This window comes from Amblyomma americanum, chromosome 2, assembly GCF_052857255.1.
Source record: "Amblyomma americanum isolate KBUSLIRL-KWMA chromosome 2, ASM5285725v1, whole genome shotgun sequence".
NCBI classification, from domain to species: Eukaryota; Metazoa; Arthropoda; class Arachnida; order Ixodida; family Ixodidae; genus Amblyomma; species Amblyomma americanum.
This window is the reverse complement of record NC_135498.1, coordinates 47,928,962-47,954,686: the sequence shown is the minus strand read 5'-3', so window position 1 is coordinate 47,954,686 and position 25,725 is coordinate 47,928,962. Positions and strand designations below refer to the sequence as shown.

The 25,725-nt window shown below is 43.9% G+C and overlaps 1 protein-coding gene across 45 annotated transcripts in view; it reads right to left on the bottom strand.

Annotated features, from left to right (window-relative positions):
- Nucleotides 1-636: 636 nt before the first annotated feature.
- LOC144121173 (uncharacterized) overlaps nt 637-25,725 on the bottom strand; it is a 229,387-nt gene continuing 204,298 nt past the window's right edge. For 11 of the 45 annotated variants that reach the window (XM_077654208.1, XM_077654212.1, XM_077654197.1 and 8 more), the window contains 8 exons: nt 24,979-25,285; nt 22,057-23,093; nt 18,189-18,413; nt 15,584-15,683; nt 14,207-14,443; nt 8,058-8,146; nt 5,565-5,948; nt 637-2,293 (listed from right to left, as the gene is read on the bottom strand). In XM_077654208.1, the coding sequence (XP_077510334.1) occupies nt 2,099-2,293; nt 5,565-5,948; nt 8,058-8,146; nt 14,207-14,443; nt 15,584-15,683; nt 18,189-18,413; nt 22,057-23,093; nt 24,979-25,285 (2,574 nt within the window). In that variant the 3' untranslated portion in view covers nt 637-2,098. The remainder of the gene's footprint in view (nt 2,294-5,564; nt 5,949-8,057; nt 8,147-14,206; nt 14,444-15,583; nt 15,684-18,188; nt 18,414-22,056; nt 23,094-24,978; nt 25,286-25,725) is intronic. The other 34 variants (XM_077654218.1, XM_077654215.1, XM_077654232.1 and 31 more) reach the window with 6 other exon arrangements.

Below are 25,725 nucleotides of genomic sequence, written 5' to 3'. Positions count from 1 at the left end.
AACCATTTTCAAATGCAGAGTACCTCTATGAATGGTTGAATTTTGCTGGCATCCTCTTTAATTGCAGCGGTGGCTAGTGCCACCTTGCCTAGTAAATTTAAGAGGCGTTCTTATTTCGCACTTTTCCAACTTTCAGTCCTGTTCTTGTTTTTTTCCATCCTAAACTATATATCCTGCCTATGTTCTTAGCTATACTAATTTTGTTTCCTTGGTGGTCTACACAGGAAGGTGCTGGCTGCTGTCTTCAATGGCTGCATCGACACAGTTTTGTCTGCAAAATTCTGTGGACAGGCTTTTGTGCAAAACATTCTGTGCACCAAATTTTATCCGTGAACTTCTGTACACCAATTTTTTGTTCACAGTGAGTGCACCCAAAGGGCAGAAGTTATATCAAAGGAGTCGCAGTGTTCTAGACAGTGTGTCATCTGCGCAGATGTGCTTCATATGAGCTCCTAAAGTGATTGCGGTCAAAGGGTAGGTACATTACAGTTGTATGCATAGGACTGTTAGCCCATACACCCTGCAGATTTTGTTTAGAGCTGCAGATGATGCACACAACTATTTTTCACTTGATGTAGGCTGGAAGATATGAACTGTGGTGGCCACATACAGCGGCCCATTCAGCAAGCTCAAGGCTTGTTAGAGAGGGTACAGCATTTTTATTAACATCTGGGCAAGTACTTTAAGTATAATTACATGTCTCTCCAGAATGACAAATAAATATGAAATATTTGATTTCATAAGTATGCTTATATCATTACTACAGCCTGAGACCCAAGCTGCAAGAGCAAGTGAAAGGACAGACAAGATTCAATTCGCTCTTCTACATAAAGAATACTTACAAGAGAAAAACTGCTCAACAGATGTACAGAAAATGTTCGAGGTTTAGTTTGAGGCATCAGGATGCACAGAAACTCCTGACCAGTTCTCACAAACAAAAAAAAAAAACAGGCGGGCTCATATATTACAAAACACAGACATCATAAAATGTGCAGTCTCACACACAAATGGGCCACACACACACACACACACACACACGCGCGCGCGCACACACACACACACACACACGCACACACACACACACACACACGTCACTAATGAAAACAGGCCAAAGGGTTCTCCTCCAACAGACATTAAACTTTGTACATGAGATGCTCACTGCAGGCACAGCTCATTTCTCCTCTCGCTGTATCAAGCAGTGAGTTCAAGAACTATCATTTGTGGTCACCATCACAAACACACACATTTGGTAAGATTCATTTCTTAGTTCTTCAAGAAGGATGTACAATAATTTCATTGGGCAACAATAAATAAGAAAGGAAACAGTCAGTGTCCAGTCAGATTTGCAGGAACTCTACAAGATGCATGGAAGATCACCGACCTGCGCACTCACAAATCTAAAGGCAGCAAATATCTGCACAAGATGTAATATACAAATAACTCTCTTTTTGCACATGTAAGCGATGGGTGAGTTGTGCTAGTTTCCACAGCACATGGGTTCACCAAGCAGTGTTCCACCCTTTTTATAGTGAGTGCCTTTTTTATTTTTCCACCGGCATCATGCGGAGATCATCATGTGGATTTGATAGCAAGAACAGTTTCTTTTCTTGGCATGTTACCACACAGATCCTGTTATGTTCATTTTGGTTTCATACAAACATGGGCATCCAGTGCTTTGTCCTCATTCAATCTCACGAACACTGCACATACATGCACATGCACACAGCAATGCCATCAAAAGCTGCTCCAGAACACAACACAGCTTGGAAAAGTTCAGGTGCTGAAAAAAACCTGATGCAATAAGGACTCTACGTGAACTGCTCCAGCAGTTCACATAAACACAACCAACACAGTGTAATGTCACTCCAGTGCACTTCAACACGTTTTGTAGCAGGAGATCACTTTACACGTTACCACAGGATGGACCTATGCACACACCATGGCAATCGCACGTGACACTTTATCCAGTCTTGGGGTCAGTCAAATAAATGTAAACTGACTCTCTCCGCAGCACAGTCTACATTTCTTCAGAGGGCATCTTGAGCACTGGGAAGATGTGAAGTCCGAACACAAGCGGTGTGCACCTGTTTGAAGTGGGTTACTGTTCCTCACGCAGGGCATTGATCTTGGCACATATCTTGAGAGCCGGGCCAAGCTTGATGTTCATAGCTGTCATCAAGTGATCCTCCTTGAGCAGAAGCAGTGCTTGACCATCGATTTCCTGGGAGCGGAATTCTTCTGCGTAATCAGTGCAGCCTGGAAGCTCCTGGATGTAGTCTGCGACTTCTTGAACCTGAGACCAAGAGAAGAAAAAAGGAAAGCCATTTAAGAGAACAGTGAGAAAAGAGCATGTTTAGGTGCTTTCAGTAAAATACGGAGGCATACAGAACAGAATCTTCATTTAAAGATATATAGAACTCCTAAAAAAGGCATAATACATGCTGGTTTTGGTTCAAAACAAAACAAATAGTGCATGCTAAATTTGAATATGGTGTGGCATAATTTTGTCCGACGACTGTTTTAACCCATATATATGCCTAGTGTCCCACATGTAGAACACCGCTTCTTTGCTATCTAAAAGTCTATTGTGCAAAAGCTTGCACCCGCTAGCGTAGGTTGAAGACGGTCTAAACTTTTCCTGTTAAAGGGTTGTGTTGTGTGCGTTCATAAGAATCCACCAGTCTTCGCTGGATGCTATTTTTGAAATTCGACCCCATAGACTAGACTGTGGTCCTCCAAGAAAAAGCTAATTTTTGCACACTGTCATAAGGAAACCACCGCAAGTGATAAATGTAATATTAAAGTTGATGTCAAATGTTTGAAGCTTTACAACATGTAGCAGGTAGCGAATATGACTAGTCTGATACATTTTAGGACTGCTCAAAAGTCAGTGTTGAGAAGAATATTTCCACCAATAAAAGGACGATTCTGAACTGTGAAGTAATTAAAACATTTTATATCAAAAATATTTTAATTTTATCAAAATCCTTACGTTTCAGCATATATGAGTTAAAAGCAGGGCCTATTCTGACTGTTCACAGCATGCTACCATGATTGGTCTGCCTGGGAAGGACAGTTCAGCATCGAGACATGGTTCATTCATGTGACTGCGTTCGTGGCCAGTCTTGTGGGCCATGGCCCATAACTATCGTCCCTTTCATCAACTTAGATGTAGCGCGGTTTGGTTCGTTATCGTCAGCAGTAGCAAAAGGTAATTTTGTCATGCGTATGATATGATGGTCACAGAGTAAAGGAGGGTTGCGGTAATCAGAACTATTTTCATTATTTACACACGAAATGCAACCAAATTTGGCACAGGCATGTAACTTTCTACGCAAATTTCAGAATAACATATAATTTCAAACTATTTTTTATAGTTGCTGAGTAATGGTTTATGGGGGTTTTAACACCCCAAAGCAACTCAGGATATGAGGGACGCCGTAGTGAAGGGCTCTGGTAATTTCGACCACTTGGGGTTCTTTAGCATGCACTGACATCGCACAGTACACGGGCTTCTAGAATTTCGCCTCCATCGAAATTCGACTGCCTCGGCCGGGATCGAACCCGCGTCTTTCGGGTCAACAGCCGAGCATCATAACCAATGAGCCGCCGCGGCGGGTTTTGCTGAGTAATGATTAACACTAGTGTTATGCAGGCACCAAATTGCAAAAATTTTGAAAAAGATCTGATTTTAGAAAAATCCGAAAACATCAGATTTGGTATCTGTCAGGTCTTTTTAATTATAGCCTAAAACATTTTCCCTGAAAACAGCTCAGAAGTGAGATTAAAAAATATTTTTGTGACCGTACAGCAGCAAAAATGCTGAAATCTCCGTGAAAATGCCAGCTTCCTCAAAAGTGTTTCTTCTTGACCTGACTGCCCCACTTGCAGAAAGCATAGCATTACAATAGGTCTATTCATTTTCATGTAGCCTTTTGCATTGCATCCCTTGATAAATTCTTTATGCAGCGACATTCCTATATTTCTGATTTACTTTTTTCGTTTTTTCAGTGTGTGCATGCGTGTACACGCCCGAGCAAGTTGCCCATAACGTCGTGGGCAACCAGTCACAAAGCAGACTTCAAACAAACACACAATAGCTGAATGCGGGAAATGGCCACTATAAGCGCTAGCGTACTAAAATGGAAGGATAGCTGATATTTTCCCCCTCTTCCAGAAAAAAAAAAAGCAACTAACAAAAATGACACTCAGACCAGTACGCCTTGTAAAAGTAGCATTCAAAATTTACACACAGCTCAAGCTTAGCTGAGAGAACCGTTTGTACCTGTTGCCTTCTGCTAGGCAATATATCATGCATACAAGGGCTGCATTTTGGAAGTATCATCCTCGAGGACATCACCCCCAGCATATGGACCTTGGCCACAGCACAAGAATCTGACATTGCAGAAAACTGTGCGCAATTAAAAGCAACAGGTCAATCGGTTTGCGGCCGCTGGCTATGTTCCCGCTAGTCTAAGTCTGGCTGGAGTAACTGCCCTGTAGATTTTGTTCTCATCCTTCAACTATTTCAAGTTCTTCACTTCAAAATGTGCCACCAGCTGCCCTGAGCTGCCACCAAGATGGCACATAGCTTTAGGATAAGTTGCTTTAGACTTTCTCTCAAAAAAGTCATGCTGGTACAGTGCTTCTCACTTGTACAGTGGAGCCCTTACGACCTCCCTAAAGATCAAAGGGTCTTGAAAGGTGAAGACAAAAATTCTCCTCACCTTACAGGGGTTTAGAGCTTAAGGGTAGGCATAAGTGATCCACTATACAACAGAGAAGCAAACCATGCAGCCTAGTTATTTTTGGCGAACACAGTGCCTTCCAGCAAAATCACACAATCTTCTATGTTTCCACCATCAATACTTACATTATCGCTGCACTGTACGTAAATGTCCAAAGAAGAATTTTGAAGCCACTTTTTGAAGCCAAATATTTACTCGCCAAGCACAGCCATAAGTACCGAATGATGCCGCATTGAACAGAACGCACCAGGAGGTGATGCATCAGCGCAATCCTACAGCTTGAATAAAGCTCCTAATCTGCCAAGCAAGCGCAGAGGAGGGGAAGCACTGATTTGACAGCAATGACATGCTGGTAGCATCTTGTGGCCAGAAAGGCAACCATGCTCAAGCACTTGTCCACCCTCTATGGCATTTATTTTTGCTACGAAGCATTTAATTACAAAATTGATAAAGGTATCTCCATCATTCTTACATTTTTTATTAAACATCCGTAGTTTGAAACATGTGCTGACCATTTAGAATGCACTGGTTGGCCTCTTTGTCTATTTTTTTCATTAGAAAGCACACCACAAGAATCTGGCGTTCCACTCCAGAAGGTAGCTGCCACTAGTACAGGCACCTTCATCAGTGCCCTGCATTAATGTGACAATATTCGGACATCCGCTCGTTCCCGTGCTAATGCGGGGTTTATCTTTGGTATATGCTTCTTTTCCATACATATATTTAGACCTCTCACGCACTCCTTGTCTTGAGGGGAAATAGCGAAATTAGCTTTCCTCCCATTGACGCTGTATCACACACTGTTGGCGCACTCACCGTCCAGCTCTTCGGGTTCTTGCTTGGCAGAACTGGTGCTGGCTCTGGAGTGTCCACCTCCATCTCAACGGGCGGAGCTGGTGCGGGTGACTCGACAGAACTCTCGGGCCTCAGAAGCTGCTGTGGTGGCTCAGGCCCTTGCGTGCTCACGGCGGCCGTCTCCATGGGTGTGCTGGCGTCGCCCTTCGCTGGTTCCAGAGTGTCCATGCTCACATCTTTGTCCTGAACCTTCTGCTGCTGCTGCTGCTGCTGCTGCTGCTGCTGCTGCTGCTGCTGCTGCTGCTGCTGTTGTTGCTGTGGCAGTGACTGTGCCTGCGACTGCTGCTGTTGTGAGTCTTCTGGTTGAGGCTGCTGCTGCTGTTGCTGCTGCTGCTGTTGCTGCTGCTGTGAGGTATAAAGTATACAAAAGAAAAAATATGAGTAAAACTGAGGGCACAAAACTGCAAAAAAATGCCAGCCTATTTTGTTGCTGAAAATAAGTGCAGTTGTGAAAATGCTTAGCTGTAAGTGGCTTTGTGCTATCTGGAAATGCACAAAAGAAGTCTGCAACAAGTGGGTCACATCAAAACTTACCACATATTAAACTTACCACATTAAAGTGGAATTAAGCAGACCGCGATTCTAAGCATCCCGCTTTTTTTGGCCACCATATTAAAAAAAATCCACATATGTGAAGTCCTAAATGTAAGCCTGCTATAATCCTGAGCACCCTCATTTTGTTAGAGGGTCCTCAAATTGGAAAAGAAAAAGGGTGAGGGTGCTCAAATTGGTGCTAATACAATATCAGCATAGATCAAATGCCTTTGCTAAATTATATTCTCCTCCTGCAGCTCCAGCAGCTGCGTTCTTTCAGTGCCGAGTTCATTCTTTGCACTTAGGCCACTTGAAAATTCAGAAGCACATAGAATAAGGTGCAGTATGACATAGTAGTGCTGTGCACACAGTGTGACAAAAAGGTTCTGCAGAAATAGTAGTGATTTGGGTTTCTGTCAGAAAATCACTTCAATGCACAAGCATACTGCTGCACTGAAATTTCATTGTCAAGCAGATGGTGATACTTAAATCATAAAGATGTTTTTCTGCTTATCCATTACAGAAAGAGAGCTTTACTTCTCAGTTATTTACAACAGAAAAACAGATTCTCTCATTAAGGAGCCACTGTATCACATTAGGTAAAACCTTTTGCAGATCAGAGAAAAATACTACACACAGAGGCAGAGCTTTGATCAAGACCATCAGTTACTTAGTAAAACCTTTATAACAGGGTTTCTCAGACATTGTGTCCTTTGCAAACCGTGCATTTTCACCCTCAGCCTTTTCCGCCAGACACACACGCAAAAAAGGCGTGTAGTTGCTTCAACTATGCTCATATTCAATCCATACCGACTGGCCATAGAAATGAAGTAGCCAGCTGTAAACGACAACAGCATGAACACTTCCCAGAAAAGGTTGGTAAAGAAAAAAGAAAAAACTGTGCAAGGGGCACGTATAGATCTCTGAGCTTGGGGAACTCAACACTATTGTTCAAGTAGCTCGAACATTCCTTGGAACATAGCAAGCTGCCACCTCAAGACTGAAATTCAGCCTAAACATTTTCACCCATAAGTTCGTACAAAGTGAGCAAGGTGAAAACCTTAAATGATACTTTACATTATCATTTTTTATAATGGCTGTATGAGGTTTAATCCTTTCCAGTCCCTAGTGGGGCACCTCCCAACGACGGAACACAGCTATTCCTGTATGCTGTTGGGCACCGCCCGACAAACTTTTCCATGGTTGAATTGCGCACATTTTCCTCACTATGAATGATGCCCTATTTCTTACACTACGTATATGCTAGTCCGAATATCATAGAAAGGCTTGGACACATAAAGAAACACCAAAAATAAACATTCTGTGCATTGTTCTTGCAGCACAGTCCTTGTTTTCTTTCGCGGTGCCCGAAACTGGTGAAATAGCTTGGACCTTGGACGGAAAGGGTTAAAGAACCTCAGTTTAAAAAATAATTTTCATTAAAAAAAATTAATGATACAATGCAACTTTTGTTATCTTTTAAAGCAATTAGGCATTTTTTAAAAACATTTTTGACCTCTGTTCTTAGCTACGCAGTTTCATTTGTTAGCCTGAAGTTTTAAAATTCTTGAAACAGCATTTTTGTTAGTTTTTAATAGATGAAATGAGACTACTAACCACTGATTTGTTTTATTGTTTGGCAGTAGTCAGCTTTTTCTTAATGCATGTAATGTATCTGATTGGCATACTGCACGCTCTAAATGAGCACATGTGTATTCCCTAAGTGACTTCATTTTATTTAGGAATAGTGCAACTAATTAAATGTGACAAGTACGACACCCAAAGTACCGAAGCAGACCCAATAGCCGACTATATCAGGGCCACCTGTTACAAATATAGTAATATTATTAAAGAAAACTCTCAAAATTTTTGCCTAGCCATGGAGAAAAACAGTGAAAACAGCTGTATCATAATGCTTACCCATTTTTCAGATGCGAAGTCGTTGAAATGGTTTCCTTGGCCATTTCGATACCTCTTCCTTCCCATTTTCTTCTTTTTGGTCACTTTACCTGCATTGAGGCACAAGGCACAGAATAGGATCAGGCAAATAATATAAAAAACAGGATGTGCAAACACTTAAAGGAATAAAATTCCGACATCCTGGCCTCAGCCATTTGATTTCGGCCCCAGCCACTTGATTTCAAGAGAATAAGACAATTTAAACCTAACTGGTTTTTACAGTGGAGCTTGAGAGAGCAGAGATTTCTCAGACTGCAGATTGTTCTGAATACCCAAACTGTAAAAAAGATAACTACATGTAGTAGTACTACTAATACACCAACTGCAGTAAAAAAATGAGTTTTATGGATTCTAGACCAAGCACTCAAGCTACAAGACTGCTATGTGCAACTTGCTATCCATTTGCCTTCTATTTTCTCAAAGCATCTGAATTGGCACTTCACTAACAGCAAGGGTACAGTACTTCAACACTTGTACCGGTCATGAAGCTTCACGATAATGCTGTGGGAGAGCTTTGCACTGTCGTCCACAGCCCCATTTACAGCGCTCAAACCTGCTGCATTCCTGCTGTCTGGCAGGTCCAATATAGGCTTTAAAAACATGAAGAGTTAAACCCTATCCATGGGAATGTCCATGCATGATGACATCGTGTTGTCAGCTCTTGGCCACTCGTAAATAACACTACTACCCGGTGCACCATTTGAGTGCTCTAGACAGGTTTGTGGACAACTGTACCCTGCCAGGAGTGACCACGACGTGGCACTAGGTGTAACCTAAGGGCACTAAACAGATGTCGGAGAAGGTGGCCACAGTTATCTGTGAGTGATACTGTAAGGTTTGGCGCACAGCTTTTGCCGTTCATCCTATGCATTGTGACAGGTGACAGCACACCTGCTGTGTGCCTGGCAACCGTTCCAATACCAGAGGAAAGCAGAAAAAGGTGTTCTCCTTGCCTAGACACCGAACGACACGAACAGTGGAAGTGGACCATGCTGTGGCATAAAAGTGGGGTGTTATGTTCGACTCCCTGCACATCTGAGTCAGTGAGAAATACTTCAATGTGAGTGACACTGTTTGTGCCGATAGATGTGTTGTTCATGGCACTGTTGTGATGCCACAGTATGACATACCAATCGAAGTTCAAGCCAGATAACATACCAATGTCATTTGGCCACCCGAGGTATTTTTCAAACCCAAAATCGAGACCTCACTGAGATGCAAAATGTCAACAAGAGCCAGCAGCTGACCGCACGGCTGTCAATACTGTGCTGATATTGTGCAGGAGTGTCTCTGACACAGTTACTGTTGCAAATGGTGTTGTAAATGAAAGGATTCGCGCAACCTTGCGCGTGCAGGGGAAACATTGACAGGTGCAAATTTTGCAACAGAGTGCATGCCTGTCCTTCCCAAAACAGGAACAGTACTGCTGAGTTTATGACCCAGACCAGCAGCACACCGCATCGCATCCAATGCCAGCAAATCAAGTCCACAAAGCTGATGAGGCTGCTGATATACAGGGTACAGCAGGTATTTGAGAACAAGTTATATTCACACACATATAGACAGAGGGACCAGAAATAGATCATTTATGATCTTTTAACGGTTTGTACAAGTGGCCACACACACAATGCATGGCACAATGAATGAAACTGCCGTCAGCAGCAGTAACAGACTCTACATGCTGTAGAAACCGACCATAGGCAGTGATGAGAAGTCTTTTCGGAATGTTAGACACTGCATCAACAACAGCTCATTTCAGAGCCGCAATGGTGTTGTGTTGGTGCCTACTGGATTCCCTGTCAACTACGCCCAATATATAGTACTTCTGTGCAGTAGTCCATTGGGCTGAAATTTCGGGAGCTGGAGGCCACAGGTTCAGAGTAACATGGTCATGGAGATTTTCAGCCATCCATTTTGAGTTGAATGGACTGTGTGGGATGCTGCGGAGTCTTGCTGAAAAACATACCGCCTCCCACATGCTACAGCAGTAATCCAGGACTTCACAGCAGAGTTCAGTGCCTTACTGTAAGAAACGGCAATGGCTCTGCAGTTTGTTCAAGAGGTGCTTGATTCTGGTTGGTCAGGTGGTTCTCTTTGGTTTTCTTGGAAAAGAACTGTCCTCTCTGCATTACACTAGTATCGAAGGTTCTCATGAACCATCCGACAGTGGCCTCACCAACCTCCACCTCCTTGATGAGGGCCGTCATCGACTTCCTTTATCAATGATACCTTGGACGAAAGTGATGCACTCTGGCATCTTAAGTGTGTCAGAATGCCGACAATGTTGTTTCCTGTGGCAAAGAATCTCCATGTCACCCTTGGCAGCCTGCAGTTCTTCCACATTGAAGAATGTAATGGTTTCTGAAACACAGCAGCTAGCAGCCAAGGAGACTATGACTGTATGTCTCTTCATTTTCTGAGTTAGCCAAAGTTCTGCCTTGCTTATATAGAGCAAAGAAGGATTTGAAACTATAAAGGACAGGTTGGCATGTCGCCTATAATGTGTGTTCTCAAATACCTGCCGCACACTGTAAAGACCGCAAACAGCATTGTGTCTCTTTAAAATTAAAACAGAGATCCAAGGACAATGTAAAGATATGAAAGTGCACAACAAGAATGCAAAGTTCAGAAACATCCAGTCCCCTAGAAGCTCAGTCATCTAGTGACAGTGCAGAAAAGCTGGACCGAAATTTTCCTTTAATAGTTAGCATGTGTTCAATTAAACCTAACTATGCGCTGAAATTAAGTCCAAGTTGTTGGCACTTCATTGGCATGCGACTTTGGACTGTAGCTTGCACATAAGTACTGGACACCCACATGAGATGAAAATAAATTGCTTCCAACAATTTTAAACACTAACGTAATTAGTGTCTACTACATCGCCAGTGTAAGAATTGCATAAAGGCTCGGGTGCTTCAGGTCAGTTGCAAGTGCTCTTTTTTTTTTGAGCGCACGTAAAATGCCACACGTGTCAATGCCCGTGCAATGGAAAAAATGCAAAGTATGGTCGCAAAGCCTTGCACTACTCGACATGAATTGTACATCAATCAGTGAGATTCTGCCACACACATTTCTTCAAAAATGCCAGCGTTCAGAAATGAAAAGCATGACTTGGACGTTCACGAGTGACTACTGCTGCACTTACATGCCAAAGAGTTATGGCAGACGTTTGCACGCTGGTTGCATAAGTGGTCGAGAAAATTTTTCCCCAAAGGCTTTCCGATAGCAGCTTCATGTTTATGCCATTTTTCCAGAATTGTTCCCCTCCTCGTTTTACAAAGGGTGTGCAAATGAAAGAGCCACAACACAGCTGTCAGGGATGCATTGTTCAGGCTTAACCGCTATTGCTTCAAGTTGAACTCAGATATAACAAATATGACAGTCAGCTGGTGAAATCTTGACACTGCACTAATGAAAGCCAGAAACAACATCTAGTCGTGTCGCCACTATATTGCATCCCACAAAAAGCAGCCACTTGTTGGGTCCAAAATCTGCTCTCCAAGTTTTGGTTTTGCCTCCGCAAAACATCTATGCCCTTAGACGGTCAGTAGTGCCCCTGGCGCCACTGACCATAGTACAGAGGACTCCCCTTTCACTGTATATAGGACTGCCTTTGAGAATACTCTAAGTAGCGGTTGAACTTTTCCGTATTTACTTTTAGAAAATTCGACAAACTTCTTTCAGTGTATATCTCAGAACACAGTTTGAAAACTATTTTGTACAGGTGAATTACTGGTTTTTTTCAGTGACATAATGCGGTACTCCTGTGCAATCAAAAGCCACATAGAGTTTACCTTGCACTTTGTGTCAGCACAAGCAATCCGTTCACCCAGTAATTATCGCACATGTGGTCGTGCTTAGAACTGCACTTGTAAAAGGAAGTGTTATGATCATTGAAAAAACAAAGGAAGTTACGTTATAGAGCTGTCAGACAAAAAGGCAAGTGGAAGTTTACTTCTAAAAACTGCATTTTTATGTTATATTGTGAGGTTTTTGCACTGCCTTAAGCAAGCAGGCGGGCTTTCAAGTGGTTTGCATGCTGGCAACAGTGACGGAACTGTCGCGGTAGCTAGAACACATTTTTTTCATGAGGCTTATGCGTGGTTTCACATCAGTGTCCTCACGTGCAGGGGAGAGAACGATTTAAGTACAGGTGCGGACAAAAGTAAACGGAGCACGCAACTCTCTTCGAAAATTTTTCACGCGTAGTCTGATTGAAATTCCCGGCAGTAGTATGTGCATGCTGGTAGTGGACATTTGTGATCTTTTTCATGGACCAACAATGTTTATTCTGCTCCAATAGGGAAGGCGTGATTGTACTTGGAACAAAATAGCGTGCTCCGTTTACTTATGTCCGCACCTGTACATAATAGCCCTAAGCAGGCGATGACAGCAAACGAATAGTGTTTCGCTAGTAGGTGCTGTAGAGGTGGAGCCTATGGCCTGCAGATGCATATAAGGTAACAGAACAATGCCTCAAAATGCACAACTGCACTATTCAATCCAGCGGTATCACCGCCTGACAACTCCCCTAACTTGCGTACTTTGTCAATTTTCTCCTCTGACTGAGCAACTCCTCAATTCTCAGCTAGGTGTGACATGCATCTCAAAGCTACTGACCTTTTTTGGGTGTTAATGATGTGATACAAGAAAATTCAATTTTGATAATTCAATTTGGCATGCTTTTACCAGTGTTTTTCAGTTTAAACCAAAAAGTCCAACCCCAATATGCAAGCTGAAATTCTGTGGTAAGCTACTAAATTTGGAGAACATTCTTTGCTATCCGGAATTTTAAAGAGAGAGAAAAAACAGCTAAAATTACTGGTCTTTATGCGCAAAGGTTGAATCAAACCCTTGCAGCACCCTAGAGCATTATTACCGTAAATTGGTTTGAATATGTGAAAGCATTCTTCACAGTATGGCGTGATTTACTAACTGTACAGATTCAATCTTATGGTTCCCAAATTTTTTTTGCTCAAGACAACATTATGAAAGCTCGCTACAAGCTCAGCTTTCCTCTACACAACACTGCATTGCAATACACGACAGTGGATGCACTCAAAGGAGCAGAGACATTAAAAATTCATTTGTGTTTGTTAATAATGATACTGAAATTCAAAACATTGTCTTCTTCTAGTGCTAAACCTACATTCGTTGATAGAAAAATGTTTCTACACTGTTCGTGTGTAGGACTATTGGCATGCATGCAGTCATCCTACAGTCGTTGCTAGCTTTGTCTCAAAATTCTGTGAGCTCAAAGCCACCCACTTGGGTTAAGCTTGAGAATGTTACTAAAAAATAAAATGCAAGCAGCATTTCACAACAGCAGAAAGGAGAGAAAAATGTGTACTGTAGCAAGGAGAGCTGAAGGCAGTATGCAGCAAAATGGTGCATTGCAAGACAGCATAAAGCAAGTGCTGTTCAATCCAATATCACATAGAGCAAATTCTGAAATCGCAGCAGTTAAAACCAGAATCCCTTCATTAAAATTGCTAGTGAAGTTTGAGGAGTGCATTTATAAACTTTATATCATGTTCCAGCATCAGCCAACCATTTATACTGTCTCAATCAAACCAACTAGTAACTAAAGCACGATTATTCTACTCGCTTAAAGGGACACTAAGCCTAACTTCGATTTTTTTCCAGAATAAAATGGGCTGTTTGTGGCTCCCTTGACATCCATCAGTAGCCAAAGACATACTTATGGCCAAAAAATTTGTAGTTAAAAATTCAACATTTTTTGCCGTTGTTCGATTAAAACCTGTAAATGCTGATGGTGATGTCAAGAAAATTATGAACATTGTGACTGCTGGCAGAAAGTGAATGGTAGAAAGTGAAAGGTGGAGCGATCCAGCACTTGACGCCATCATGGCTTGCTCGTGAAAAGGGCCTGTGATAGCGATACCCATAAATTTTCTTTTTTGACCTTTGTTTCAGAGAAAGTTGTCAATAGAAGCTGGTAATCAATCAGTCAATCAATCAATAAAGGCCAATCTGAACTTGTGCCCAGTGTTCCTTTAACCGACACCCGAAATTTACACTTTTCTGCTCCATCTGTGCCAGGTAAATAAAAGCAGCCGGTATAAAGCCCGCCAAAAGGGGAGCCTCACCTGGAAGCTCGTCCTCATTCTCAGGCTCCGAGGTGAAGGCAAATATGCCAAGGCGTTCAGAGCACGCCAGGTTAAAGCGCTTGACGCATGACGATGAGCAAAAGCGCTTTGACTTTTTGAACTTTGACTTTGTGCCTAGTTTGCCGCACATCTCACACTTGGCCAATTCCACTCGGTCAGGCCCCGAAGCCGTGACCTTGGAAGAAGGAGGAGGAGGAGGCTCAACCTCTGGAGGAACTGCACAGGAGGCCAGCAGAGAGGAGGGAAGAAGGGGAGAGGAGAAGAAAAGACATGCAGCCAGTTTGCAGTAAGTGAGCAAGTGAAGCAGGCAAATGTGAAACGGCAGTGCTGAAGGCAGTGGACAGATTGCAAGAGAAGGCAAGCATCAGTGTTTGCAACTCCAAAGGCAAAGTGGTGAAGTGGTGCCACCAGAATTTTGTGCTGCGTTAAGCATGAAGAAAAAGCTGGCAGTGAAGCAAGAGAGAGAGAGTACAATTAGCATGGGTAGCAGTGACTGGCACAGTGCTGGTGCTCCTCCAGGAACAAGAGAGTGGTTACAACCAAGCCCACGCCAACTTCATTATGCAACGATTATGTGGGAAAACGTGCGGCCACTCTGACAGAGGCACAGCATAATTAGGTACACTGGCTCTGAGCAATTAGGGACAGAAAGGAAGTAACCTACCACTATAGCATCATGTACAACATCTAAAAAAGATTATGGTCAATTTGCATAGTTACTCCAAATACGAATTAGGTGCGCAACACCAGTTTTCACTTCAGTTGCGGTGTTCGGATCCATTGTTCAGGGATGGAAGTTGTTCAGCTAGCAATAATGAATTGAAGCTCATATATGCAGAAATGGTCATTCGCGACTTTACATTTATAGATCCCTGGGAGTCCTCGTACCGCTCCTGGTGCAGTGGTTCAACGGTAAAGTGATGTGCCGCTGCCCCGGCAGGTGGCTGTTTCAAACACAACTACCAGTGGGGTTTGTGTAATTTAACTGTCACCTGACAAGGTGAGCAGTTTGCTCACAATCCGATGGCCAGGTTGTGATGAAGTCACAAGGTCACATGACCTAGGTGGCCCATCTGCCATCTAGATTGCTTCTCTGAGGATTTTTCGTGAATTTTTCACTCATGGCCAATGATGCCGACGTCAAAGCTGACAACGACGCCGGCTTTTCTGCGACACGGAACCCTTAATGCTATCGCGTTTAAAACTGTTGTGGGGAGGACAGGCAGCAACAAGGACTCTGACGGATTGGTGCTCAGCTTCTAATGGACTGTAGCTTGTTCCATCAGTATACAACCGGTATCATCTTTGCTATGTAGTGAGCCAAGCATCAAGTCTGTTCCAAATGGATTGACCTACCTTGAGCAACACTCTGAATTTCGTCATTCCCGGCTTTTCCATTTGTCTCCACAGAAGGCTTTGGGGACTCAGTCTCGGCAACAAGTGATGAGCGGCTGACCTGTGCGTAAAAAGAAGGGGGCATGAGGGTTTATACAAGCACCGCAATGACTTCAGTAAAAACAATCTATTAAGTGCAATACAGCCACTAAATCAGGTGTCCAGCCATAAGACTTTTCAAGGTCCATGCACTTTAATGAAATGCCCCTGTAGGCTCTCTCAAACTAGGTTCTGCGAAATAAGTTCCATAAGGTGCTTTTTGGGTTCTCCAAGCAGCTAGCTAAATCCATGCATGTTTCAAGCCTCAACTTTCCTCTGCCCAATTTATTTTGAGTCTGAGCCTACTGTAGCTGCTTACAGTAGGCTACATATGCTACAATATGTACACAGTCTATAGTAAGCAGCAAGCCAGTCATTACTAACTGAACCTGAGCATTTTTAGGAGCCCTGCGCGTGCGTTCTTTTTTTTAAGTGCATATAAAACAGGAAGGGACAGAAGCCGAAGTACGAGGGCTTTTCAGCTCCTTTTGAAAGCCACACGGCATGTTCTTTTAGCAAAAACGAATTTTGAAGTTGCCCATCTTGTTACCTCAATTTGGTCAGTTTCTATTGGCTACCATGTGTTTACGACATCATAGACACCACTCGTTCCACACCTGCTAAATGAGGAAGTGTTGGGCTTGGTTCCGGTCATTTCAGAAATCTCATGAATGGGGCAACTGCTTAGAGTTGCCAGTTTAGCCATTTAGTACATGCACGAGAGCTTTGCCAACAATGCTTATCAAGCACATTCGATTGCAAAAGCCAGTTTCAGTTACCAGTCTTTTGCCATTTCGAAATCGTTTTACTCACTATTTTTTAAAAACAATTTATTAGAGGTCGAACTTCACCTCCTTCTCAAATAGTTGCCCTTTAATTGTAAGCATAGAGATCCCAACGGTATAGATTAGTGACTGCAATCAGCTAGAATAAATTCGTTACGCATTTTGTGAAAATGCTGATGCATATCAAAGGCTAAAGAAATGAGGAAATAATTAAATTCCCAGACTCTGCACCATCACGCAAGGTATAAGGAATTGACCAAAATAGCTGTACATATCCTCCCCTCCCTGCAAGTACAGTGACTCCCGCTCTCAGGACCGTCAATATCACATGACCATAGACAAAAAATTCCAAAAGTAGCCGCCCCCTTGTCCCATGTGCATGTCCCTGCCTCTCAGGCCTAACCAGATAATGTGTTTTCTGGCCACCAGAAAAGCATGACCATTTTTGGTTGTAACGTGCTGCACCTATATCCATAACGTCACCCTTTTTTTTGGAAAAAATATAACATACAGCTAAAGTCAACATTTCATCATTTGAATTCAACGCAGAGAGGAAATTTCTCCTTATTACCGTATTTACTCGTGTGATGAACCCACTTTTCTTCCAGAGAAGGTGCCATCAATTTGGAATGAGGGTTCATTACGCGGGGAAATAAGTTGACAGATTATTTGACAGTTGACAGCAAGCCACTGCAGCTGGCACTCCTGTCAAGGGCGCACAGCGTCTTGGCGCTCTGCCAAGTTCACCTGGTGCGCCACCCTTACAGGAGCTCTCATGAAAAGATAAACCCGCCGTGAAGTTATCGGAGTGCAATACCTTAGTGCACTGCTTAAGTCTGCGCTGCAGACGGCACAAAACTGAGGGATGCGCTAGAAGCTAACGCTTAAGAAAAAAGAAGTCAATTCTCAACGACAAAAGTCTGTTCATAATACGAGTAAATATGGTATGTGGAATTCGAATTACAGGGGACCTTTTTAATACACTTGACGGTGATGGGACAAAAGCACAAGTTGAAATAAACTGGATGTTTGAATTCATGCGAGTTCAAATTAATGAGCATTTGTATTTTCTGGACAAATATTTATCATCAAAGGTGCATCACGGATCATTTTCTTGTTAGAAGAGGCACGAGTTTAAATCAAGGAAATATTGTCTCAGACAGAGAGAGCCAACCAACTGAAGAAGATCACACCAAAATATTTCAAATGAATTGTGAATTTCGGGGGTTAACCTCCCAAAGCGATACATGGAGTATAAGGGACGCCACAGTCGAGGGCTCCGGATTAACATGCACTGACATTACACACCACATGCGTAACTTTTGAGTTTCACCTCCATCGAAACGCAGCCTCGGGATTGAATTCAGGCCCTCCAGCTAAAGCCCGTTTCAATTAAAAGAGTAATTACTGATTAGCATCCACCTGAGTGCACACATACGGCTAGAATGGAAAGCTATTCAGCTTTCTTAAAAACTTCAAAAATTGCACTTTTCAAGAAAATCAGTACAACTTGCCTTTGTAGCCATAAGGCTGCGCTCAGGTGTATGCTAATGAGTAATCACTCCCTATTTTACATCTACTCCACTTTGGCGAAATATAAATACATTAGAGAAGCACTTTTCGCAACCGAAAGTATGGTGCCGAAGCCGTGTGATGGCAGTAACACTGCTGATGAGGAGTTTCTTCTGCTGGTATGAAGCAAGTGGGTGTCATGACAAAAAAGAACGACAACAAGCCCTCACTGGAAATGGTTCAGGTCCCTCCTGAATGATGTAACCTTCGATGACGTGCGTCAGAACATTGGGCTTGACCACCGGTTTCTGGGAGATTTGGCGAACAGGCTCTGATGCAGTCAGCATTGTCATCTGCGGAGTCACCGCACCACCATTGGTCATGGCCTCGGGCTTCTGGCCACTCTCTCCACCCTGCTTGTCGTACGGCATGGCTGCTTCCGGAGGTGCAGAGACCTGCCACCAGAAAGGAAAAAGGAAGGTTCACAAAATCCATGAGTGGCACAGCATAACTGCAATGTATGCCCACCAGTGTGAAAGTTGGATGCATATTCTGCTGCGAAGTAAAAATGAAATACTAAGAGGTGAATATGATGGCAGACGACCAGCTAGCCCAACAGTTACCTCCTTTGCTGCATTTCCTTTTCTGGTCTTTCCTAGCTTATAAAAGCTTGACTGTCAAAGATAGTAGCCTCTTTGGCATTAGAATTTGGTAACCAAATGGTATAGGCCAACTTGATTTTATCGTACCTGCCAACCTCAGGGCTTTCAAATTCGTAAAACCCTGGTGACCATGGGGGGTAGCCAGGCCAGCACACAATTTTCTTCTTAAATGTCGCATCTCGTCGCCAGTCCACGACGCGATAGCGCTGAAGCTTCTTCACACGTGGCGTCGCACGTGAGGAAACGCACAAACTGCGAACAGCACGTGACGAGCGCTAATTTTGGCATGCTGGAAGAACGCAAGTATCACGCGGACTGAATTTAGGGCCGCTCGCACTTGTTTTAGTCTTGCCGCAGCGGCCACTAAGGGGGGACGCGGGTCTTAGAATGGCCAAATATGGCCAAAAGATCGGTTTTTGGGAAAAACGCATTTTCGAAATGTTTGTACCTTCAAGCACCTGCCCTCAAAATATTAACGCTGAATTCGATCGGGAAATACGACAAAATAAACTTTCAAAACATCATGGGAGCCACGAAATGCCCCGAAACGGGCAAAATTTGTTCGAACTTCCCGCGTGTGCCACGGGCGAAGCATCCGGCCGATCGGCGCGATCTTGGGCTCGTTTTGAAGCTTGTTTCTTTGTGCGCATTTTGCTGTATTTCAAAATGGCGTCAGTAAATGAGCACGACCGCAGTAGTCGGTTTTCCCGAAGGCCTTTTCTTGGCCACTAATTGGCTGGAGGGCGCACCATTGTTTTTTTTTTTTTTTGTGCCGTCATGGTTCCCGTTTTGCGCTTTTGACCGCGTCTCTATTTGCGTAACGCTCGCTTAGCGAAGTTTCTCGATAACTTTTTGCGGTTTCTCTTTTCTTACGTCGCATACTTTGTCAGTACAAAGTAACTGATGCCGGGAGACGTACATTTGGAGAAGATGACGCGTAGTATGTACGGGAGAAAGCGTTGCCCGCCCAACGCGAAGCGCGGTTCGACGTCGGGACGTTTGACCATGCCGGGTGATTGTTTGCAGCCACAGCCAGTGTCGCCTGCCTCATCGTATGCCCTACGTTAGACCGTGCTGGATGAGGATTGCTCGAAGTTACAGCGAGCGTCACGTGCTTCGTCGCCTGTGCGATGTTCGACCATGCCAGATGAGGATTGTTCGAATTTACAGCGAGCGTCGCCTGCTTCGTCGCCTGTGCGATGTTTGACCTTGTCGGATGAGGGTTACAGCGAGCGTCACCTGCTTCGTGGCCTGTGCGATGTTCGACCGTGCCAGCTGAGGACTGTTAGAAGTTAAAGCGAGCGTCGCCTGCTTCGTCGCCTGTGCTATGTTCGACCGCTTCGGATGAGGATTGTTCGGAGCCTCGGCTAGCGTCGCCCGCCCCAACGCCTGATCAATTTGCTCCAGAATCCAGGCCCGGTCACAGCACGTTTTGTCGACACGACACGAAGTTTTACACAGCGGAGGAGATCGCCGCGTGCATGGAACACGCAGACATGATCAAGCCCGGCATGGGTGTAAAAGTCGGCAGCGCAGCCTCAGCTACACTGCAGGCTGCAACATATCTTTCGTCGCAGCCTTGAAAAGCACCAGAGAAGGCTAAAGAAGAAAACAACAGCCTTTTTGAACAATAATGCAGACAAAAAAAAAAGTCTCTCTAGGAGGCACAGTGGAGACAGGTCTGCGAACTACAGCCCCGAGCAGGTGTAGATCACCGACATGAACCACTACAGACTACAGCCCAGGACAAGTGCAAATCACCGTCATCATGGACGGGAACTGTTTAGTTACTGAGCTTTTGCAGCCCTCATGTAATAACTGGCAAGACATTAAAAAAGTATTGCCACTGTCTAGACTAAATTTCAAGTTCACAAATTTTGCTGAATTCCTAATGGCATTTACTATCTTGACCTTGGGTTGTCTGTGATATCTTGTTTTAGTTGATATATTTAGAATCTGAAGACGGTTTAGGAAATGAGGAGAACATGTCATTTTTGGCGGGAAATATCACAGTGAAGCTACCGACTTCAAATGCATTTTTCTCAGTTTCATATTTTTGGTCGATCTCCTCAGCCTTACGCAGGATTTTGATAAGTTCATTTTGTCTCACAAGAATAACCTTTGTGCCATTTTCTTCAGAGAGAAATAAGGTACCCGATGACATTCTTACTTGTTTTGTTTAGGCCACGCATAAATAGCAATCTGCAATTAGCTTAACGAGTTGCAGTGTCAAATACTGCAACCTTTTACTCTCGACATAATATATCAGGATGACATGCCTTTAGAGAAAAACGAAAATTGTCATCGTGTATGGGAACTCTCCGGCTGTCAATTCATGCAATAAAAAGCAACAAAACTCAATGAGAAAGTTCATTAAAACTGCATAAGAAATTACCTAATTACGCTCTAGACTTTGTAAGATCACTTTTGATCTAGGACCATCAGCTAAATTATGATTACATTTTTGGAATCAGAAGAGAAAAATGCATCTGTGTGCAAAATTTCATGATATTCTAGCCATAAATAAAAAAAAAAGTTAGTTTTAAGACACTCGTCCCCCCTTAAGATGCTTTCGACAAACAAACAAGCATACAAAAATGTCCACGACAATGCAATTGTCGTTCTAAACGCCGCATAGCTCGGCTGACTGATAAGCGGAGCCGACAGCCGCCGACGCTTCAGGCTGGCGGCGAAGTTCCAAAAACGAAACTACGCGGCCAGACTCTCTATCGACCTACCGGCGGGGGCCTGCCGATCCTGAAAACACCTGCAGTTGCGCGCATGTCAGAGGGGCGCTGATAAGAAATGTAACATGCAGTTCAGGCCTGGGGACGAATGTTTGGGCGATCGGTTAGTCGTGCACGTCATCATAGCGCGACACGGCACCACTTTTTGGGAGGCCGTCAGAATTGACCGATGCCAGCCCCTGGGTGTCCGAATAAACGAGCCCCCGTCGCCACAGTCTTACAGGGACGTAGGGCAGGACCGTGACGGCAGCGCGGATTATCTGAATTAACCCAAGGCTGAGAAGTAGGAATAAATGGTTATTTAATTCAAATTGACGAAGTTTTACTATACAGTATTCCAGGTGCTGCTCATTTCACAGATGGTATATCCCTCTCTCGTGGAGGGAGAAGGTTACCACCGGCAACTGATTTTTGTTTTTTTACAGAATTTTAACGTTTATCGCAAATAAATTATAAATCCCATATTTCAGGCAAGATTCATAAAATCGTAATACGGGTCAAAATTCGTACATTTTACTGAAAAATCGGAAAAGTTGGCAGGTATGTTTTATTCCCATTAGCCTGTTGTGCCATTGGCGGTGCGGGCTGGGCAACAGTATTTTTCTTTATTTTTCCTATGCCCACACTAATATATGCCCCTTATATTGCCTGTCATACTATTATAACCTGTCATTTAGCATACTACCCACCTCAACTTTGTCCTCTGCTGACCCCTTGACAGCCGTTGGTGGTGGTGCTGCAACTGGAGGGGATGGAACACCCACAGTCGCCTTCTGGTGGGGTGCAATGGCTACGTGGCTGCCAACACTCAGCCCACCAGACACAGCATTGCCGGCCAAGTGGTGGTTAGCCAGATGAGGTGCCGGCACATGAGAAGCAGCAATGTGGCTCCCCATCGATGCATGAACCATGGTTGGATGCGTGCTGCTTGATGTGTGCGTCATCGTCGTGTGCGGCGCTCCAGACACGTGGGTGGATGTCACATGGCTCACGGCAGGGTGGCCCGGCCCCGAATGGCTGGTGATTGCATGCGCCGTCGAGCTGGGCAGGCTGATGTGATTGGGCGTCGGGTGGCTTGGTGATGCCGCATGACTGGTGGGTGTCGTCACGTGATTCAGAGTTGAGTGGCTGGCGACAGTGTGATGGTTGGCTGCAGTATGCCCGACTGCCGAGTGGCCTTGCGTGGTGTGAACGGGTGTTGCATTCTGGACAGTCGTAGTGCTGGTGGCGTGTCCGGGTGTTGCGTGGTTCACCATGGTTGCTGTAGCCTGAGCTTGCTGCTGTTGCTGCTGCTGCTGGTGGCCCTGAGCTAAGCTGGGCTGGATGGCGGGTGGTTTTGACTCAATGTTCATCATGGTGGATGTCTTCACTGTGCTCTGAGTGGACGTACTCTTCATTTCGGGAAGGATGCGTGGCTGGATAGGAGTGTGCTGGTGATGGTGGTGGTGATGATGGTGGTGTGGCTGCTGCTGCTGAGGTGCATGCTGCGAGAGCTGTGGAGCATGCTGCTGCTGCTGAGTTTGCTGGACCTGCTGCACTGCCTGCTGCTGCACTTGCTGTTGCTGTGCCTGAGCCTGCGCCTGTGCCTGCTGCTGAGCCTGTGCTTGCTGCTGAGCCTGTGCCTGCTGCTGAGCCTGTGCCTGAGCTTGAGCCTGTGCTTGAGCCTGTGCTTGGGCTTGAGCCTGCTGTTGTTGCTGGGCAACTGCTGTCTGGTTAGCTGCATCAGCTGCAAGCAGGAAGCAAAAAAAAAGAACATCACCAAGAGCTCCACCGCCATTTGATGTTGAAGACCACTAAACTGAAGAGTGAATATTGATGCACGAAACCTTATTATTACGCTCTGTGGCACAAAAAATGATAAATCAGGAACCAGTCAAAAGCAGTATTACAAGTTAAGCTCAATGAGTATTGCAACTTGCAAATACTCTTTATAGTGTTAACCGCACAGGAAACTTTCATTGAGTCTGTGTCACCAGTGCTGCCGCTCCTTTTGTAGCCAGAAACTTCGGCATTAAAGCCTCACATGCAGAAAAAATTATGTCCTATGAACTTGAGCCAGAAGCCTGTTGACACAAATGCACAGGTTGCCTTACATAGTAGACCTAGCTTGTAAAATGGTTTAAAACTGGATACATCTTAGATGGATCAACCTCTTTATTGATTTCCAATAGACTACTATTATAGAGCCAGGATGGGTGGACCTTATTTCCTTAATACATGTGTGCATTTCAAATCTGCCAAAGTAAAACTTACTTAACTGTACACCTTGTGTAGAAAGCATAGCATATGATTGTATGCTTGAAACAGCATGAAACAATAGAGGATAACAATTAGGCAAGAACAATAACTGAAAAGCACATTGTGGACACATGCCATATATGATGGATCGATGTAAAGAAAACAATATATTTGGCATTTTTAGAGCTTGCAAGATAATGTATAGCAGCTAACAACACAATTCACTCCAACTAAGTGCACCTAACAACTATTGATTGCTCCAATTGAGAGAAAGAACAACTGTAAACTATCACACACACACACGTGCATGCATGCCTACACACCTCAAAGGAACTGACACTGACCTTCAAGGACCATTGCTTGTTCAGCAAAATAGCAAGCCTAGTGTACAAAGCACTTGATTCAGCAATGGTTGCATCAAAAATGTTGTGAAAAAGTTTCTACAATGAAATTTTCTATCTGCAGACACTTGTTTATTTTCTTTGGTATTCTAATGTTGAAAACAATCATGATGAGTGCAATTGTAGCTGTACTCAGGCAAAAGTGGAAAACTGAAAACAAATGCAGTCCCAGCTGCTAGAATATAATCCTTCGCTGAAGAAGACAACCATCATGCTGCACTGGCGTATACAAGATTGCATGTTTTTACACATGCAAGCACGCAAATGGACTGTATGCCACCAGGCTATGAGAAAATTTTATAGATGAAAAGGCAGCACCCTCTTCCAACATTACCTTTCTTCAAAGAAAATGGCAGATGCATTTAACAGAAGCTAAGTTACATGCTATATGGGCAAAAGTCTCCAGAAAGCATGGAAAGTGACCTAAGCTCATAGGTGCCATGTCTGATAACATTAGCAATCACCTAATTTCAGTAGTACACACTGGGGTATGAGAGTTTGATTTTCACTTACACAAGTGTGGTGGCAAGCCACAAGCTAACAACAGAGATACTGGACTTTGCTGTCGTTCAGTGTCTAGGAGAAATTTGTTCCTGTTAACTCACTGATGTACAAGTCATACTTCATTTCATGTATTTTCTCTCAACTGCCAAAGCATTATAGAGAGCAGAGGGGAAAAACAATAAAGGAATGAGCACAAAAGCAGGGTCACAAAGTGGTTAGACATGGTTATTTTAAAGTGACTGGCATCAGTGATGGAGGCAATGAACAGTGTGTTGATACACATTGTTCGCAGCAAACTTTCTCTGCAAACTGCTCTTTCACTGCGTATAATGCAATTAAGATGCCTTGTTTAATCAGTATATCATGCCAAATCCTACCAACAGAGGGAAAACCCTACTAATTACCCCACAACACATTTGTGAATTATCAGTCTCGTTTTGGAAGGTATTATAATTTTATCCTTCGTACCTTTCTGTTGCTGCTGTTGCTGATGCTGCTGCTGCTGTTGCTGGTGTTGCTGATGCATCTGTTGGTGAATCTGCTGTTGGAATTGGGTGGTGTGCTGATGAGGATGCGTGTGCTGGTGATGTTGGTGGTGATGCTGCTGCGGTGATTGCTGTGGTGACTGTTGCTGTTGGGCTGTCTGCTGCTGTGGAGAGGGAACGGCAAAGGTCTGCGTCTGCGTGTTTGCCGTCTGTGTGTGGATCATGTTCTGCTGCTGCCCGGGACCTGGTGAGGTGCGGTTTGTCTGTGCCCTGATCCGCGGCTTGGCCTGCTGTGGAAAATAAAAAGAACAAAGCAAGAAGTGTCACATGTTGGCTGGACTCAAAGTGAACAGTTTAACTGACTATAACGCTTGCCACCAAGACACTGACCACTTAGCAAATGCTAGAGCCATTTACGAAATATGTACAGCCAACTCTCTACGATTAGAACTCAAGAGCCAAAAATATGGTTGAATTACATTAAGTTTAAAAAAAGGAGGGCTTCTTACTGCATTTGATGCCGATTGGACCAAAGTGCCAGTTCGAATAAACCGGATAAATTAGGTGATTTAGAAATCAGAGTAAACTATATAATTAAAGGACATTTGCCTATGAGGTCCAACTACATATAAAAAATGCGGCAATAAAGCTAAAATGCAAGAATGGAGAAAAAAAAGTTTTTTACACACTGGAAACATTTCAAGCTACTAGGGAAGAGCAATTAAAAGTG